At 39.7% G+C, this 19,319-nt stretch overlaps 1 protein-coding gene and 4 long non-coding RNA genes across 6 annotated transcripts in view; 2 read left to right on the top strand and 3 right to left on the bottom strand.

Moving 5' to 3' along the window:
- Positions 1-623: 623 nt before the first annotated feature.
- Positions 624-1,331, bottom strand: LOC311042967. The gene is made up of 3 exons (XR_014600569.1): positions 1,258-1,331; positions 1,101-1,151; positions 624-1,064 (listed from the first exon to the last, which is right to left on the bottom strand). It is a non-coding gene; the product is annotated as an uncharacterized lncRNA (long non-coding RNA).
- Positions 1,332-3,650: 2,319 nt separating this feature from the next.
- Positions 3,651-4,759, top strand: LOC311042966. The gene is made up of 4 exons (XR_014600568.1): positions 3,651-3,700; positions 3,888-3,952; positions 4,047-4,097; positions 4,212-4,759. It is a non-coding gene; the product is annotated as an uncharacterized lncRNA (long non-coding RNA).
- A 5,358-nt stretch (positions 4,760-10,117) lies between these two features.
- On the bottom strand, positions 10,118-10,970 carry LOC311042963 (uncharacterized protein). 2 transcript variants are annotated; one of them, XM_084054073.1, is made up of 4 exons: positions 10,925-10,970; positions 10,655-10,719; positions 10,502-10,552; positions 10,118-10,386 (listed from the first exon to the last, which is right to left on the bottom strand). In XM_084054073.1, the coding sequence occupies exons 2-4, from the start codon at positions 10,709-10,711 to the stop codon at positions 10,216-10,218; spliced, it is 279 nt and encodes a 92-aa protein (XP_083910199.1). In that variant the 5' UTR covers positions 10,712-10,719; positions 10,925-10,970; the 3' UTR covers positions 10,118-10,215. The 2 variants fall into 2 exon arrangements, with proteins under 2 accessions (XP_083910199.1, XP_083910200.1); XM_084054074.1 differs by having other exon boundaries at positions 10,910-10,968.
- A 1,566-nt stretch (positions 10,971-12,536) lies between these two features.
- LOC311042965 lies at positions 12,537-13,756 on the top strand. Its single transcript, XR_014600567.1, has 4 exons — positions 12,537-12,625; positions 12,832-12,896; positions 12,999-13,049; positions 13,164-13,756. It is a non-coding gene; the product is annotated as an uncharacterized lncRNA (long non-coding RNA).
- LOC311042968 overlaps positions 13,593-19,319 on the bottom strand; it is an 8,168-nt gene continuing 2,441 nt past the window's right edge. The window contains exon 2 of the long non-coding RNA XR_014600570.1: positions 13,593-13,629. This is a non-coding gene — a long non-coding RNA (uncharacterized lncRNA). The remainder of the gene's footprint in view (positions 13,630-19,319) is intronic.

Genomic DNA, 19,319 nt, shown 5'->3' with positions numbered 1-19,319 from the left:
ACAGCCAATGTAGATCTGCTATTTTCAAAAGATTTCTATACATTTTTTAAAAATGGGTAATTCTACGTAATGAGTACTTTTACTTTTGGTGCTTTAAGTATAATTTGATGCCAACACTTTTGTACTTTTATTCAAGTAAATTATGAATAGCGGACTTTTACTTGTAACAGAGTATTTGTACATTGTGGTATTAATACTTTTACTTAAGTAAAAAATGTACCGTAAGTACATCTTCCAACACAGTTTTTTTATGAACATTTATGCTCCTTACTGTACAGCAAAGTTTCCTTTTGGGTGCATTTTTTATTTTAAATAATTATTGTGTTGTTTTATCATTGTTCTCATCATCTATCATTTTTCCTGTTTCATAGGAATTGGAAAAACAAGGTGATGGTGAGAAATTCTGTGGCAGCGGGAGGCCTCACATGCAGGCCAGACACTGTCTATAGCGTGGCTATATAAAGTTATGTATAAATTTTGTTGTGATCATGATCAGTGTTGACTATGAATGATCTCAAATGAATAAGTTTTGATTCATATTTCTTCCTCATAGCAGATTTATTTAACAAATGTGATTCATTACAAATCATTTTCACTTCAAGGACCCACAAGAAACAAGAGAGAAGGTTAACAAGGAAATATTTCATTTGTCAACTAAGTCAAAAGAGGGCTGAGTTTAAAGACCATACAGCAAGCACACTGCCAAACATTATTTAACCACTTATGTCCTATGTTATAGCCTACTTCATGGCAAGTTGGTGTTGCACAGTGAAAATAGCTGATGTAAAAGCTCACAACGGGTGAACTTTTAGATCTGCTATTTTCGCTACTTTTGAACATTGTTCAACATGTTTAAAACATTTTTTTACATATCATGACATGTCCAAAATAGGGATGCCAGGTTGAAAGTGGTTAATGATCATTCAGTGAAATCATTTGCCTCCTGGAACTGCAGCAGCCGGTGTAGTTGGGAACAGAGTTGGGAACAGCAGGCGAAGAAGTGCCAGCTGGTTTGCTGCGGGCAACCGAGGTAGGATACTGAAGATACCCCCCAATCCCCCCAGCTACAAAAGAAGGAACATTTTTTTTTTTCCACAAACCTCATTGGAGTTTGAGTTCGATCTCGCAACTCGCAGGTGTTCATCTTCGACCTACAGAAACACATGCAACAAATGTTCACCTTCAGTGTTGGTTTGGTGATACTGTACTGTATGTATGTGGAAGAAAGTTATTGGCTTTTTATCATTTAATACTCACAGGAAAAGCCAAAGCAAGGCTCAGGAGGCAGGCAAACAAGATTATTATCTTCATCATGATTTCAGCTGTAAAGTGAAAAGAAAAGATTCTAGTGGTGCAGTAGTAAAATGGTTCTATTGTACGACACAAATCAGGCATATAATGTAGTTTTCATAGTACTTAGTACTATAAAAAATATAAAAAAACATACCAGATTGCCCGTTGGTCAAGACTCAGGACAGCACCGATATTGTTGAAAGCAAGTCATGAGCACTTCTTAGTGTTTTCCTTCTGTCCTCATCTCATCTGAGATCATCATTCTTGCAGAAAATGTTAATACTTAATATTATGAAATCATTCACCTCAACCTAATAAGGCAAGGTATGACAAGTTTATTTGTGTAGCGTTGCAATAACAAGGCAATTCAAAGTGCTTTACACAAAACATTAAGGGCATCAAGACGGTGCAAAAGAAACACATTTTAAGGGACATTTGAATACAATTAAATTTAACAATTAAAACAATAGAAAGTTCAAACAAAATAGAAAAAATGAGACAATAAAATGACAGTGCAATAAGGATAGGTGTTACTTGTTAATCAGCGCTTTCAAACTTATTAAGAAAGTTTCTTGTTTTCCATCCGGATTATTTAATTATATTCATTTGAGGAAAGAAATGCAGTATGGTTAATACATTTGTCTTAAATTCACATTATATTGCAGCAAGTGTTACTCAGAGAAACAGACCAGACCAGGATTAAGGTGACAAATTAAACGACTTACTAGCTTAAGCAGGTTACACACAACACCTACATACAGTAACATGTCTCCTTGTTTTAGCAAATTTCTTACTTCCTATTGCCTCACGTTGTTTTCATGAGTTTTCATTCAGATATGTATGTTTATTGACAAAAATTAATTCATGTGAGGGTTAGGGTTAGGGTTAGGGTTAGGGGGTTAGGGTTAGGGTTAGGGTTAGGGTTAGTGGGTTAGTGTTAATGTTTGCATTACAATCCATCATTAATCATTGCATTCATTTGCATTGTTCTCTTAATGCATCTTGGTCAAGAAAGTCTCTGTATTAGAAAACTATTACAGCAGGGTTGAAGGTAAATGACAATTGAAAAAAGAAATTAGTTACACATTAGTGTGTGTGTGTGTGTGTGTGTGTGTGTGTGTGCGTGCGTGCGTGCGTGCGTGCGTGCGTGCGTGCGTGCGTGCGTGCGTGCGTGCGTGCGTGCGTGCGTACAGTATGTGTAATGTATTGTGTTTTGTACAGTAATGTATTGTAACTTATTTGACTGTTAACTGAAACGGAACTGCTGTAATCTTGTGGTTTTGCTTTTCAAATAAATCAAATCAAATGTGTAATAATGCCTTATAATGTGTGTTGCATATTGCATACACACAAAAAACTTGAATCAGGGTGGAGTTTTGCGATGTCTTCAGGGATGTTGCGATGCATAATGTCTGATTCACGAATCAAGAACCACACCTTTAAGTAAGTTTAAGTAAATCTATTAATGAAAATCAGATTGGATGAGGGGAGGGGACGTGGGTTCCAGGAGTCTTTGGCCAGGAGGTCGTTTAAATCGTCGGCACGGTTACGTGGACGGTGACCCCCAGCAGGAACCTGAGAACAACCTGGTGGAAAAGGCCAGGACAGACAATTTCCCCCTGGACCAGGGCAGGGCCCTAATGCTGGACCAGACTTTGACTTTATGGTAATATGACGCAAACCATATATTTCCAGGACTGATATTTACTGTCCCAGGAATTCATAGTCACTATTTCTAAAGCCCAATGACAGAGGGGTTGTGTGTCCCCCCCTTAACCATAGTGGGATGGATGGGCCTTTCAAAACCTGTCTGGCAATCAGGCAATCTTGTAGTGTGTTTGTTCACCATAGTAAGTTTTATATATTTATATGGTGGCCTTGTCCACCATTAGGGTCTCTGCTGCCCTGTCCATCGCTGGTCCGGCTGTAAAATGTAAAAACAAAACAAGTAAGTGGGTTTAAGGTGTTGAACCAACACATTTTTCATTATAACTCTCAGATCCTACTACAATTATGTTGTAGTGGGATTATATATATTTATGTATATATATATATATATATATATATATATATATATATATATATATATATATATATATATATATATATATATATATATATATATATGGATATATATATATATATTACATAATGTTTTGTGTAAAGCACTTTGAATTGCCTTGCTATTGCAACACGCTACACAAAAAAAACTTGTCTTACCTTGCCTGATTAGGTGGAGATGAACGATTTCATAATATTAAGTATTAACATTTTCTGCAAGACTGCATTTTAATGACATGATGACAGAGGCTAAAACACTATATAAGAAGTGCTCATGACTTGCTTTCAACAATATCCGTGCTGTCCTGAGTCTTGACAAACGGCTGAAAGTAGAGAAGACTACAAGGTAACAACTTTTTCAGAATGTGTATTGATTAATGGTAATATGTTAATCTGGTATGTATTCTTATATCTTAACATTTTAAAGTATATTTTAAAACTACATTGTATGCATGAATTGTGCCGTACAATACAATAGAATAGAATATAATTTTACAACTGCACCACTAAAATGTTTTCTTTTCACTTTACAGCTGAAATCATGATGAAGATAATAATCTTGTTTGCCTGCCTCCTGAGCCTTGCTTTGGCTTTTCCTGTAAGTATTAAATGATAAAAAGCCAATAACTTTCTTCAGCATACACACCAAACCAACACTGAAGGTGCACATTTGTTACATGTGTTTTCTGTAGGTCGAAGATGAACACCTGCGAGTTGCAAGATCGAACTCAAACTCCAATGAGGTTTGTGGAAAACACTCTTCTAACATCACAATTCCATTTGTGACATGGTTGTACTTAGTGTCATTCATTCATCTACGTACAATTTGTGATTTTAAAATGTTCCTTCTTTTGTAGCTGGGGGGATTGGGGGGTATCTTCAGTATCCTACCTCGGTTGCCCGCAGCAAACCAGCTGGCACTTCTTCGCCTGCTGTTCCCAACTCTGTTCCCAACTACACCGGCTGCTGCAGTTCCAGGAGGCAAATGATTTCACTGAATGATAATTCACCACTTTCAACCTGGCATCCCTATTTTGGACATGATATGTAAACATTTTAAACATGTTGAACAATATTCAAAAGTAGCGAAAATAGCAGATCTAAAAGTTCACCCGTTGTGAGCTTGTACATCAGCTATGCCATGAAGTAGGCTATAACATAGGACATAAGTGGTAAAATAATGTTTGGCAGTGTGCTTGCTGTATGGTCTTTAAACTCAGCCCTCTTTTGACTTAGTGACAAATTACTTTTTGTTTTAATCTTTCCTTGTTAACCCTCTCTCTTGTTTCCTGTGGGTCCTTGTCTACACATATGACTGATAGTCAGACATCTACAGTCAACATATGAAGTGAAAATGATTTGTAATGAATCACATTTGTTAAATAAATCTGCTATGAGGAAGAAATATGAGTCAAAACGTATTCATTTGATATCATTCATAGTCAAGCCTGATCATGATCAGAACAAAGGTTATTAACGTTATATAGCCACGCTATAGACAGTGCCTGGCCTGCATGTGTGGCCTCCCACTGCCACAGAATGTGTCACCATCACCCTGTTTTCCCAATTCCTGAGAAAAACAATGAGAAAATGAGAATCGATTCTGAATCGTCCAACATTAGAATCGCGATTTGAAATCGAATCAACTTTTTTATTGCACCCCTAATTATTTGCTGTCAGCCCTGGCTGGTACCATTTCCAAACTTAGGACCAAGTTCTGTGAGACTGGTGAAATCAAAGGAAGTCAACAACACAAGAAGACCGGTTCCTCCCCCTTGCTTCACTGAGGAAAAAAGTTGTAAAAGTTGCAGGACCCATGCTCAGGTGCCAGTCACACACCTGTGACTGGCACACACCTGCCTGCAAATGGTACCAGGGCTAACACCAAATAATGCGTAATCTGTGTGACGGAACACCAGCTTCACTTGCCCTATTGCACAGGCCTTATCCTGAAGGGACAAACGTGGCATCTTTCCATGGGGGCAGTGTTGCTGCTTGGAACACACACAAACTCAACAAAGTTGCAATACCCATGTTCAGGTGCCAGTCACACACACCTGTGACTGGCACACACCTCTCAGCAGGTGTGTGCTGGCAGGCCGCTCAAAACAAGAGCGATTACCAACAGAAGCATATTGGGTAATTTTGGCTTTTTTTTGGAAGCGCTACCCACACTTTTAGCCGTGTTGCTTATTCCACGAATACCCGATCCTTACAAGCTCTACCTGGTTGTAAAGGTGTCTAATCAACGATAAAACACAATACCAATTGGTATTATTAAAGGGGAGATATAATCGACCAAAGTTAAGTTTCTACTTTTTATGGGCAGTTGAGCAACAATAAATAAATGTGGAATTGGAAGACATGTAATGTGGTCTAAAAATGTGCGGTGTTCATTAACCTATTGTATTCTGTGTATAGACTACATACGTACAACAACAAAAACAAAGCATGTGCTCACGTAAAAGTTCTGTAGTCCTATATGCATGTGATTAGTGCACAGTGGGAACAGTTTTGTGAATGTAAAGTCAACTAAGACCAGTTTTACAAACTATATATAAGAAATAGAAATGCTATATCTAAATCTATACAGTATAGTGTGTGTGTGTGTGTGTGTGTGTGTGTGTGTGTGTGTGTGTGTGTGTGTGTGTGTGTGTGTGTGTGTGTGTGTGTGTGTGTGTGTGTGTGTGTGTGTGTGTGTGTGTGTGTTTGTGTGTATGTGTGTGTGTGTGTGTGTGTGTGTGTGTGTTTATCCAGCTGCTTATGTTATGATATTCTAGTGTTGTACAGTTTCCTGGGGAAATTATTTATAAGAACTATTTGATTGTGACCAAAAAATGTATTATGTCATATAGAGACTTTATTTTTATTTTACCATTATCATTATTTATATGACATGTTTGTTTAATCTGTAGCCTGTCTGAGTTCTCTATCCTGATTGGATAAAATTGGTATCCTGACCTGAAAATGCATTTTCTGTTTAATAAAGAGCTGGAGAGACATGGGGACTCATGTTACTGAACAAACACTCTATAACAATGAGTACAATGAAAATATAGAGCTATTTAACACTTATTTTAACCAAAGAAAATCACTTACCCTACCTTTAAGTAAAACATTTAAGTACTTCTTCCAATGTTCATAAATGTTTTCATGAACATTTATGCTTGAACATGCTCCTTACTGTACAGCAAAGTTGCCTTTTGGGTGCATTTTTTATTTTAGATAATTATTGTGTTGTTTTATCATTATTATTATTTAGGCAAAGTGCTTTACACAAAACATGAAGCAGAAAGACAGAGCATTAAGAGGGTGCAAAGTAAATAAATATGGTTGCAATAAGGGTGCAAACTAATGAAATAATGCAAAGTAAATAAGAAATAAACTAGAAAAAGTGCTCCTCAGAACACAGGTCTCCGCCGGGTCAGGTAGGTTATTGTGAGGTAGGTTATTGTGGCCTCCTGGCGGCACTTTAATAGGCCAATATGAAAAGGGTGGCCTTTATTCTTAGGCCTTTCACGGCAATCGGACACTGCATTCACGATTTCAGACATTTTGTTCCCAACATGTGTTTTGCTGAATTAGACCTGCTGGTGGCGCTATAACAGGCCAATGTGAGAAGGGTGGCATTTCTTCCTCGGCCTAGTAGGAATATGCGTAGAAAATGTCACTGAAATTGCATGCTGTGTTCATGATTTGAGGTTTATTGTTCAAAACAAACCAATCCTGCAAACTTTGGAAGCCAATCTTAGGCAATCAGGATGGAATATGGGAAATCGGACAGATCCGTGTTGATCACATGACTATAGAGATACTGCGTAACGATTTGTGTGATGTTTGGACAAAATTTGTAGCAGTAGTATCAAAACATTTGTTTTGCACAAATCGGCCTCCTGGTTGCGCTACAACAGCCGCACAGTTTCGCAGTGACCGGGCCAACGGTGCTGGAGATCAGCTGCTCAGAGACAGAAGGACGGAAGGACAGAAGGACGGACGGACGGAGGGACGGACGGACAGACGGACGGACAGACAGACAGGGTGCAAAACATACTCTCTCGTCATGCCTTTTGGCCTGGCGGAGACAATATATTCTGTGGCAACGGAAGGCCACACATGCAGGCCAGGCACTGTCTATAGCGTGGCTATATAAAGTTATATATAACATTTGTTGTGATCATGATCAGGCTTGACAATGAATGATCTCAAATGAATACGTTTTGACTCATATATTTCTTCCTCATAGCAGATTTATTTAACAAAAGTGATTCATTACAAATCATTTTCACTTCATATGTTGTCTGTAGATGTCTGACTATCAGTCATATGTGTAGAAAAAGACACAGAGGAAACAAGAGAGATTTCACAAGGAGAGATTTTTCAATATAAAATAATAACTACAGTAAGTCAAAAGAGGGCTGAGTTTAAAGACCATACAGCAAGCACACTGCCAAACATTATTTAACCACGTATGCCTTATGTTATAGCCTACTTCATGACAAATTGGTGTTGCACAGTGAAAATAGCTGATGGACAAGCTCACAACGGGTGAACTTTTAGATCTGCTATTTTGGCAACTTTTGAACATTGTTCAACACTAGAAGCTCGCCCCCGCTACGCGGGGGCTCGCGTCTAGCCCGCGGCCACGCCCACGTAGCGCCCGCGGCCACTTGGCAACTCATATAAGTGGCGTAGCGTCATGAGGGTCAGTGGGGCCGTGGCTCGGTCAGTGAAGACCCTGTAGTGCGGATGATATGTGGCATAGAGGGGCAGATTGTAAATCCCCAGAGGAAACATCCGTGGGCTACCATTGGTTCAGCGATGTGTGCGGTCGCCCTGAGGCCCCTCCTCCTCCACCAATGTGCAGTATTGAGAGCCCTGACGTCACAACAATTGGAGCGATGGGCACTGCACTGTGGTTGGTTAGGGTACACCTAGGGCCCAGGTAGAACCCAGTTAAAGCCTGCATGGGCAAACCCAGGTAGGACCCGCCTTGGTCCCACATAAACATGGGTAGTTGGGGCCCACCTAAGGGCCAGGTAGAAGTTACTTATAGCCTGCATGGGCATCGCAGTTGGGACTGAAGTGGATGCCGCTGACATTGCTGACATGGGGTGCATATGGTTTAGCCCACCTTGAAACCATATGGGAACTACGCTGGCATGCTGGCTGTAATGCAAACGCTGCATCATACCTGCAGTGTGTAGTTTGATGTTGTGTGTGTAGCAGATATACCTGCAGTGTGTAGATCAATGTCCATATGAAAGTCAATGCCCAGCAGTGTTTTTTTTCCCCAGCAGAGTTTCTAGTGTCTCTGTCTCTCTCTGGAAGAGGTTGCACATGAACTCTGCAGCCGCACTGAGGCGCTTCAACACAAACACTCTGACATTAAGCTGCTTCACACAACAAACATCAGCACGATGCTGCTGTTTGTCCAAAAGACAGAATGTCCTCTCCCACCGACGTCATGTGTTCATTTATCGACAGCCGTACAGACTCCTTTTGACACATTTTACCTCGTTTATCCAGCTCTCACTGACTCATCGGGGTGTTATTTTGCTGCGATTAAGTCAACGATGTGAGAGATTAGCTATCACAGACGGACGGACAGGGGGTGAAACATAGTCTTGCGCCATGCCTTTCGGCCTGGCGGAGACAATTAAAAAAGGAAAGTAAAGGAAATGAGCATTTCTGCAACAAAAGTAGTCAACAAACTATACTATGAAAACATGGGCCACATTGTCAAAGAATGTAAGAAAGAGGCAGTCATGTAGAAAATAGCCGATCTACAAGCTTACAAAGCCTCTCAACGTGAGGCGTTTTGAGCTTGTAGATCGGCTTTTTTCACAATATGTACTTGTGGAACGGAGTCAAACAGAATGGGGGGGTCCCCAGATCAAGTACGTTTATTTGGGGGGGGCAGGGGGGGGGGGCGGCGTGAAAGGGTTGATAAGCACTGCTGTAATCGGAGCGAAATTATCTGAAATTACTACATGACCATAATGCAGCCTAACATGCGTTGCACGGGGCGGTCCTGCCATTACGTTAGTTACTGTAGTTGCTGTGGAGCTATAGTTCTCCAGAAGACACACACAAACATACACCATCTACAATGGACTAACTGAGCAGCAATATTGACATTCACCACACGAACGTGCATTGTTGACAAAGTGATTGCACAGCCGCTGCAGGCATGACAACCACGTTAGCGTTAGCGACATGGCAGCTATCACAGCGCCCTGTCCGTCGTCGCTGGGACTAACTGTGATGGCTACAGCAGTAACAGCAAGCTGTCTGCGATGCCATTGTCTGGAGACTGCTGTTAGCGTGACACGACCAATGAGAGTGAGCGCTGTAGTTGTTGCTAAGATACGGTGGCGTCTCTGCCCCATAGCTTGTAGATCTCTCACGCATGATTGGCGTAGGCTGCGTTGCCAGGTCTGACTGTTTGTATAAGCGATTTTGGGCTTATTTGGGTGCACTTTTGGGCTCGTTTCCATAGACCACGGCAGCGCTTATTTCTTTCCCGTGACCGATGTGGCAAAAAAAGTGCAAAACGAACCATCCGGAAGTAAATTGCGAGATGAAATATATAGCACTTTTTGATTATTAGAGAAGGAGACACATGTGAAGGTTGAAAATGAAAGGTAGTTGATTATATAGTTTTTCATGAGGGATTTTTGTAGCAAGTTGTGAGAGAATTGGGCCACTCCTGTGGGCGGGGGGCTGATTAGAACCATTGGGGTTTGAAAGGAGACGCTCTCTGTTTGAGTGATAAGATGTTTAAAATGTTTTACATATCATGACATTTGTGTCCAAAATAGGGATGCCAGGTTAAAAGTGGTTAATGATCACTCAGTGAAATTATCTGCCTCCTTGAATGGCAGGGGCTGCAGGAGCTGCTGGAGCTGCAGGAGCTGCTGGAGCTGCTGGAGCTGCTGGAGCTGCCGGGAACAGAGTTGGGAACAGCGCACGAAGAAGAGCAGCCTGTTGTGCTGCTGGCAACAGAGGTAGGATACTGAAGATACCCCCCAGCTACAAAAGAAGGTACATTTTAAAATCACAAATTGTACGTAGATGAATGAATGACACCAATTACAACCATGTCACAAATGGAATTGTGATGTTGGAAGAGTTTTTTTCCACAAACCTCATTGGAGTTTGAGTCTGATCTTGCAACTCGCAGGTGCTCATCTTCGACCTACAGAAAACACATGTAACAAATGTGCACCTTCAGTGTTGGTTTGGTGATACCGTATGTATGTGGAAGATAGTTATTGGCTTTTTATCATTTAATACTCACAGGAAAAGCCAAAGCAAGGCTCAGGAGGCAGGCAAACAAGATTATTATCTTCATCATGATTTCAGCTGTAAAGTGAAAAGAAAAGATTCTAGTGGTGCAGTAGAAAAATGGTATTTCTATTGTATGACACAATTCATGCATATCATGTACAGTAGTTTTCATAGTACTTAGTACTATAAAAAAATATATTTTTTAAATACAGATTAACATATTACCATGATTCTTGATTATAAAAACATTAATTAATACACATACTGAAAAAGTTGTTACCTTGTAGTCTTCTCTTTCAGCCGTTTGTCAAGACTCAGGACAGCACGATATTGTTGAAAGCAAGTCATGAGCACTTCTTATATAGTTTTTTTGTCTCTGTCGTCATCTCATCTGAGATCATCATTCTTGCAGAAAATGTTAATACTTAATATTATGAAATCATTCACCTCAACCTAATAAGGCAAGGTGAGACAAGTTTATTTGTTTAGCGCATTGCAATGACAAGGCAATTCAAAGTGCTTTAGTACATTACAGTGCAATAAGGATGGGTGTTACTTTAATCAGCGCTTTCAAACTTATTAAGATATTCTTGTTTTCCATCCGGTTTATTATTTATAAACTTTATACTATACAGTTAATTATTCATTTGAGGAAAGTAATGCTGTATGGTTAATACATTTGTCTTAAATTCACATTATATTGCAGCAAGTGTTACTCAGAGAAACAGACCAGACCAGGATTAAGGTGACAAATTAAACGACTTACTGGCTTAAGCAGGTTACACACAACACCTACATAACATGTCTCCTTGTTTTAGCAAATTGCTTACTTCCTATTGCCTCATGTTGTTACATGAACCTTTTCATTCAGATATCTATATTTATTGTAAAAAAAAGAATTGATGTGAGTTTTAATGTTTGATTTACAATCCATCATGAATCAGTGCACTCATTTGCATTGTTCTATCTCTAATGCATCATGGTCAAGACAATCTCCGTATTAGAAAACTATAACAGCAGGGTTGAAGCTAAATGACAAAGAAAGTAGAGTGTGTGTGTGTGTGTGTGTGTGTGTGTGTGTGTGTGTGTGTGTGTGTGTGTGTGTGTGTGTGTGTGTGTGTGTGTGTGTGTGTGCGCGCGTGCGTGTGTGCTGCGTGCGTGCGTGCGTGTGTGTTATAATGCCTTATTGCATGTTTGTTGCATATTGCACACATACAAAAACGTGAATCAGGGTGGAGTTTTGCGATGTCTTCAGGGATGTTGCGATGCATAATGTCTGATTCACGAATCAAGAACCACACCTTTAAGTAAGTTTAAGTACATTTTTGAAGGAAAATCAGACTGGATGAGGGGAGGGGACGTGGGTTCCAGGAGGGTCGCTGACCCAGGAGTCTTTGGCGAGGAGGTCCTTCACATCGTCGGCACGGCTACGTGGACGGTGACCCCAGCAGGAGCCTGAGAACAACCTGCTGGACAAGGCCACGGATGACCATATCCCGCCGGACCAGGGCAGGAGAGACTAGTTCCCCCTAATGGCAAACCATATATTTCCAGGACTGATATTTACTGTCTCAGGAATTCATAGTGTCACTATTTTTAAAGTCCAATGACAGATGTGTTAAGTATCCCCCCCCCCCCCCCCCCCCTTAGCCATAGAGGGATGGATGGGCCTTTCACAACCTGTCTGGGAGTCAGGCAATCTTGTAGTTTGTTCACCATAGTACGTTTTATATATATATGCTTTGTGTAAAGCACTTTGAATTGCAACGCGCTACACAAAAAAACTTGTCTTACCTTGCCTGATTAGGTGGAGATGAACGATTTCATAATATTAAGTATTAACATTTTCTGCAAGACTGCATTTTAATGGCATGACGACAGAGGCAAAAACACTATATAAGAAGTGCTCATGACTTACTTTCAACAATATCGGTGCTGTCCTGAGTCTTGACAAACAGCTGAAATTAGAGAAGACTACAAGGTAACAACTTTTTCTGTATGTGTATTGATTCATGTTTTTATTATTAAGAATCATGGTAATATGTTAATCTGGTATGTTTTCTTATATTTTGATATTTTAAAGTATATTTTAAAACTATTATATGCATGAATTATGCCATACAATAGAATAGAATACAATATCATTTTACAACTGCACCACTAGAATGTTTTCTTTTCACTTTACAGCTGAAATCATGATGAAGATAATAATCTTGTTTGCCTGCCTCCTGAGCCTTGCTTTGGCTTTTCCTGTGAGTATTAAATGATACAAAGCCAATAACTTTCTTCCACATACATACAGTATCACCAAACCAACACTGAAGGTGCACATTTGTTACATGTGTTTTCTGTAGGTCGAAGATGAGCACCTGCGAGTTGCAAGATCAAACTCAAATTCCAATGAGGTTTGTGGAAAAAACTCTTCCAACATCACAATTCCATTTATGACATGGTTGTACTTAGTGTCATTCATTCAACTACGTACAATTTGTGATTTTAAAATGTTCCTTCTTTTGTAGCTGGGGGGATTGGGGGGTATCTTCAGTATCCTACCTCGGTTGCCCGCAGCAAACCAGCTGGCACTTCTTCGCCTGCTGTTCCCAACTCTGTTCCCAACTACACCGGCTGCTGCAGTTCCAGGAGGCAAATGATTTCACTGAATGATCATTAACCACTTTCAACCTGGCATCCCTATTTTGGACATGTCATGATATGTAAACATTTTAAACATGTTGAACAATATTCAAAAGTAGCGAAAATAGCAGATCTAAAAGTTCACCGGTTGTGAGCTTGTACATCAGCTATTTTCACTGTGCAACACCAATTTGCCATGAAGTAGGCTATAACATAGGACATAAGTGGTTCATTAATGTTTGGCAGTGTGCTTGCTGTATGGTCTTTAAACTCAGCCCTCTTTTGACCAAATTACTTTTTGTTTTATTATTACGATTATTACAATTATTTGAAAAATCTTTCCTTGTTAACCTTCTCTCTTGTTTCCTGTGGGTCCTTGTCTACACATATGACTGATAGACATCTACAGTCAACTTATGAAGTGAAAATGATTTGTAATGAATCACATTTGTTAAATAAATCTGCTATGAGGAAGAAATATGAGTCCAAACGTATGCATTTGAGATCATTCATAGTCAAGCCTGATCATGATCACAACAAAAGATATATAACATTATATAGCCACGCCATGTATAGACAGTGCCTGGCCTGCATGTGTGGTCTCCCACTGCCACAGAATTTGTCTTTATCACCCTGTTTTCCCAATTCCTATGAAACAATGAGAAAATGAGAATTGATTCCGAATCGATTTTTTTCTGGCACCCTTAATTATTGGGTGTCAGACCTGGTACCATTTCCAAACTTAGGACCAAGTTCTGTGAGACTGGTGAAGTCAAAGGAAGACAACAACCCAAGAAGACCAATTCCTCCCCCTTGCTTCACTGAGGAACCATAGGTTTACGGGCAAGATTTGCACAACAGTATCAAAGACAGATGTAAAAGTTGCAGGACCCATGCTCAGGTGCCAGTCACACACCTGTGACTGGCACACACCTGCCTGCAAAAGGTACCAGGGCTAACACCAAATAATGCGTAAACTGTGTAACGGAACACCAGCTTCACTTGCCCTATTGCACGGGCCTTATCCTGAAGGGACAAACGTGGCATCTTTCCATGGGGGCAGTGTTGCTGCTTGGAACACACACAAACTCAACAAAGTTGCAAAACCCATGTTCCGGTGCCAGTCACACACACCTGTGACTGGCACACACCTCTCAGCAGGTGTGTGCTGGCAGGCCGCTCAAAACAAGAGCGATAACCAACAGAAGCATATTGGGTGATTTTGGCAAATGTTTGGAGAAGTTACCCACACTTTTAGCTGTGTTGCTCATTCCACGAATACCCGATCCTTACAAGCTGTACCTCGTTGTAAAGGTGACTAATCAACGATAAAACAAAATACCAATTGCTATTATTAAATGGGAGATCAAATCGATCGAAGTTAAGTTTCCGGATTTGTATGGCCAGTTATGGGCATATATATATGTTACATGGAAATTGGCATTCCAGGGAAACTGAAAAAGGAGCGCTTGTTTTTAACACCCACCCAGGCAATTCTGTAGAACCAACACTAGAGGGCAATGAATGCAAGACACACGCATGCACATGCGTGTGTGCGTGTGCATGTGTACATGTGTGTCGTCGTGGACACTAGATAGTAACCCATAAAAAGATCTATTCTCCCCCTATCGGTTCACAACGCGGACGGCGCTGATTCGACTAGCAGATCTTCGGCCAGTTAGGGCACTCAAGCCTGGAGGAGGCGGGCAATTTCCCTGTGACATATATATATATATATATATATATCCCACTCAGCCGGCCAGTCAGGTAATAATGTAGGATGCAATTGCAAGGCATGCTGTGCTTATTAGTTTGAGCAACAATAAATGTAAAATTGGAAGACATGTAACGTGGTCTGAAATTTTGCGGTTTTCATTAACCTATTCTGTTCTGTGTATAGACTACATATACGGTACAACAACAAAAACAAAGCATGTGCTCACGTAAACGTTCTGTAGTCCTACATGCATGTGATTAGTGCACAGTGGGAACGAACAGTGTTGTGCTTGTAAAGTCAACTCCAGTGTTAAAGGGATATTTCACTTTCAAAAAAACTTTTGGTCATTTTATCGTCTACTCAGGCTTTTGTGAGCCCCCAGACCGTTTTTAAGTTGCTTGATTCAGTATTTAGATATTTGATATTCATTTTATCAGACACGCCCCCTTCCTATACAAACCCATTATAGCTTCAAATTCCATTTTTAACATGTTAGATTCATCAAAAACACCCGTCTTTGGTTCTGGATCTTCTTGGATCCCTCCTAATACGTGAGGGGGCCGTGTTTTTTCGATAACTCTTTTCATTTATTTTTAATATTTTTTTTGGAAAATGAAAAAAATTAAATACATTAAAAAAATAAAATAAAATAAATGAAAGAAGTTATCGAAAAACCACGGCCCCCTCACGCATTAGGAGGGCAGGGTGAGTCACCAGAACCAAGGACGGATGTTTTTGATGAATCTAACATGTTAAAAATGGAATTTGAAGTTATAATGGGTTTGTATAGGAAGGGGGTGTGTCTGATAATATGATTATCAAATATCTAAATACTGAATCAAGCAACTTAAAAACTGTCTGGGGGGCTCTCAAAAGCCTGAGTAGACGATAAAATGACCAAAAGTTTTTTTGAAAGTGAAATATCCCTTTAATATGGATTTGATTATATCAGATGTGATGTTAGAGATGACTATGTATAGCATTTTTTTATTACATCAAGGATCATAACAAACTATATATAAGAAATAGAAATTTAAAATCTAAATCTATACAGTATAGTGTGTGTGTGTGTGTGTGTGTGTGTGTGTGTGTGTGTGTGTGTGTGTGTGTGTGTGTGTGTGTGTGTGTGTGTGTGTGTTCTAATAGTCAATTGCTATGCAATCAGATTTGATTATGACAAAGAAATATGAAATGATATTAAATGACATGTTTGTTTAATCTGTATACTGTCTGAGTTCTCTATCCTGATTGGATAAAAATGGTATCCTGACCTGAAAAGGAATTTTATGTATAATAAAGAGCTGGAGGAACATGGAGACTCATGTTACTGAACAAACACTCTATGTGTGTGTGTATATAGATAGATAGATAGATAGATAGATAGATAGATAGATAGATAGATAGATAGATAGCATCCATTTGATCCATGATTGGGAAAACAAGGTGATGGTGACAAATTATGTGGCAACGGGAGGCCACACATGCAGGCCAGGCACTGTCTATAGCATGGCTATATAAAGTTATGTATAACTTTATATAGCATGGCTATATAAAGTTATATATAACTTTTGTTGTGATCATGATCAGGCTTGACTATGAATGATCTCAAATAAATACAGTACGTTTCTTCCTCATAGCAGATTTATTTAACAAATGTGATTCATTACAAATAATTTTCACTTCATATGTTGATTGCCGATGTCTGACTATCAGTCATATGTGTAGACAAGGACCCACAGGAAACAAGAGAGATTTAACAAGGAACGATTTTTTTAATAATCATAATAAAAAGTCATTTGTCAACTAAGTCAAAAGAGGGCTGAGTTTAAAGACCATACAGCAAGCACACTGCCAAACATTATTTAACCACTTATGTCCTATGCTATAGCCTACTTCATGGCAAATTGGTGTTGCACAGTGAAAATAGCTGATGTACAAGCTCACAACGGGTGAACTTTTAGATCTGCCATTTTGGCTACTTTTGAACATTTTTCAACATGTTTAATTTTTTTTTACATATCATGACATGTCCAAAATAGGGATGCCAGGTTAAAAGTGGTTGATGATCATTCAGTGAAATTATTTGCCTCCTGGAGCTGCGGGAGCTGCAGGGGCTGCAGGGGCTGCAGGTGCTGCTGGAGCTGCTGGAGCTGCTGGAGCTGCTGGAGCTGCCGGGAACAGAGTTGGGAACAGCGCACGAAGAAGAGCAGCCTGTTGTGCTGCTGGCAACAGAGGTAGGATACTGAAGATACCCCCCAGCTACAAAAGAAGGAACATTTTAAAATCATAAATTGTACGTAGATGAATGAATGACACTAATTACAACCATGTGACAAATGGAAGAGTTTTTTCCACGAACCTCATTGGAGTTTGAGTCTGATCTTGCAACTCGCAGGTGCTCATCTTCGACCTACAGAAAACACATGTAACAAATGTGCACCTTCAGTGTTGGTTTGGTGACACTGTATGTATGTGGAAGAAAGTTATTGGCTATTTATAATTTAATACTCACAGGAAAAGCCAAAGCAAGGCTCAGGAGGCAGGCAAACAAGATTATTATCTTCATCATGATTTCAGCTGTAAAGTGAAAAGAAAATGTTCTAGTGGTGCATCAGAATAATGGTATTTCTATTGTATGACACAATTCAGTAACATAATGTAGTTTTCAAAGTACTTAGTACAATAAAAATATTTTAAAAAACTACGAGATTAACATATTACCATGATTCTTGATTATAAAAACATTATTCAATACACATACTGAAAAGGTTGTTACCTTGTAGTCTTCTGACTCTTCTCTAACTTCAGCCGTTTGTCAAGACTCAGGACAGCACCGATATTGTTGAAAGCAAGTCATGAGCACTTCTTATATAGTGTGTCTCCCTCTGTCCTCATCTAACCCTTGCAAAAAATGTTAATACTTAATATTATGAAATCGTTCACCTCAATCTAATAAGGCAAGGTGAGACAAGGGTTTCGTGCAGCGCTTTGCAATAACAAGGCAATTCAAAGTGCTTTACACAAAACATTAAGGGCATCAAGACGGTGCAAAAGAAACACATTTTAAGAGATATTTGAATACAATTTTTTTTTTTTAAGTAAAGAGAATTGAAAATAAAAATACTTTTTTAAAAAATAGTAAAAATGAGACAATAAAATGATGAGTGCAATAAGGATGGGTGTAAATTGTTAATCAGCGCTTTCAAACTTTTAAGATAGTTTCTTGTTTTCGATCCGGTTTATTTAATTATTTATTTGAGGAAGGAAATGCTGTATGGTTAATACATTTGTCTTAAATTCACATTACATTGCAGCAAGTGTTACGCAGAGAAACAGACCAGCCCTCCATATTGCCAAATCAGACAAGGGAGTGGCAGGTCATGCCATTAAGCGGGATTAAGATGACAAATTAAACGGTTTACTGGCTTAAGCAGGTTACACACAACACCTACATAACATGTCTCCTTGTTTTAGCAAATTGCTTACTTCCTATTGCCTCATGTTACATGAACCTTTTCATTCAGATATGTATGTTTACTGTAAAAAATAATTGATGTGAGTTTGCTTGTCGGTTTTAGGCTATGAACCAGCAAAAATAAACATATTTACAATTAAAGTCCAAATTGTATTTGTATAGGATCCCATGGAGCAATGGAGCCCCTTTGTATAGTGGCCTTACTCCTGTCATCAGTATCGACTTGTTTGAGTATTAAGAACAACATAATTGTAGTAGGATCTGAGAGTTATAATGAAAATGTGTTAGTTCAACACCTTAAACTCACTTACTTGTTTTGTTTTTACATTTTACAGCCAGACCAGCGATGGTCAGGGCAGCAGTAGCCTCGGAAACCCATGCCTTTAGGGCAGCAGAGACCCTGATGGTGGACAAGGCCAGGGAAGACCATTTAGCTAGACCAGGACAGGTTAGACTATTTCCCCCTAATGGTGGACAAGGCCAGGGCAGACCATTTCCCCCCGGACCAGGAGAGGACAGATCATTTCCCCCTAATGGTGGACAAGGCTAGGGCAGATCATTTCCGCCCGGGCCAGGAGAGGACAGACCATTTCCCCCTAATGGTGGACAAGTTCAGGGCAGACCATTTCCCCCCGGACCAGGAGTGGACAGACCATAGCCCCCTGGACCTGGGCAGGGCAGACCATTTCACCTTGGATCTGGGCAGGGCAGATTTCCACCTGGATCAGGGCAGGACAGACCATGTTTTGTGTAAAGCACTATGAATTGCCTTGTTATTGCAAATCGCTACACAAATAAACTTGTCTTACCTCGCCTGATTCGGTGGAGATGAATCATTTCATAATATTA

The sequence above is a fragment of the Gymnoscopelus microlampas genome (genome assembly GCF_963454915.1).
Source record: "Gymnoscopelus microlampas genome assembly, chromosome: 4".
NCBI classification, from domain to species: Eukaryota; Metazoa; Chordata; class Actinopteri; order Myctophiformes; family Myctophidae; genus Gymnoscopelus; species Gymnoscopelus microlampas.
The sequence above is the reverse complement of the archived record's forward strand: the minus strand, read 5'-3'. Positions and strand labels throughout refer to the sequence as shown.

What these genes read in the sequence shown, in the direction of transcription:
- LOC311042963 (XM_084054073.1), bottom strand. Translation starts at nt 10,711, where the DNA reads ATGATGAAGATAATAATCTTGTTTGCCTGCCTCCTGAGCCTTGCTTTG. An exon ending in GCCTTGCTTTGGCTTTTCCT is followed by an intron (nt 10,553 to 10,654) that starts GTGAGTATTAAA and finishes TGTTTTCTGTAG; the next exon opens with GTCGAAGATGAGCACCTGCG. An exon ending in CAGACTCAAACTCCAATGAG is followed by an intron (nt 10,387 to 10,501) that starts GTTTGTGGAAAA and finishes CTTCTTTTGTAG; the next exon opens with CTGGGGGGTATCTTCAGTAT.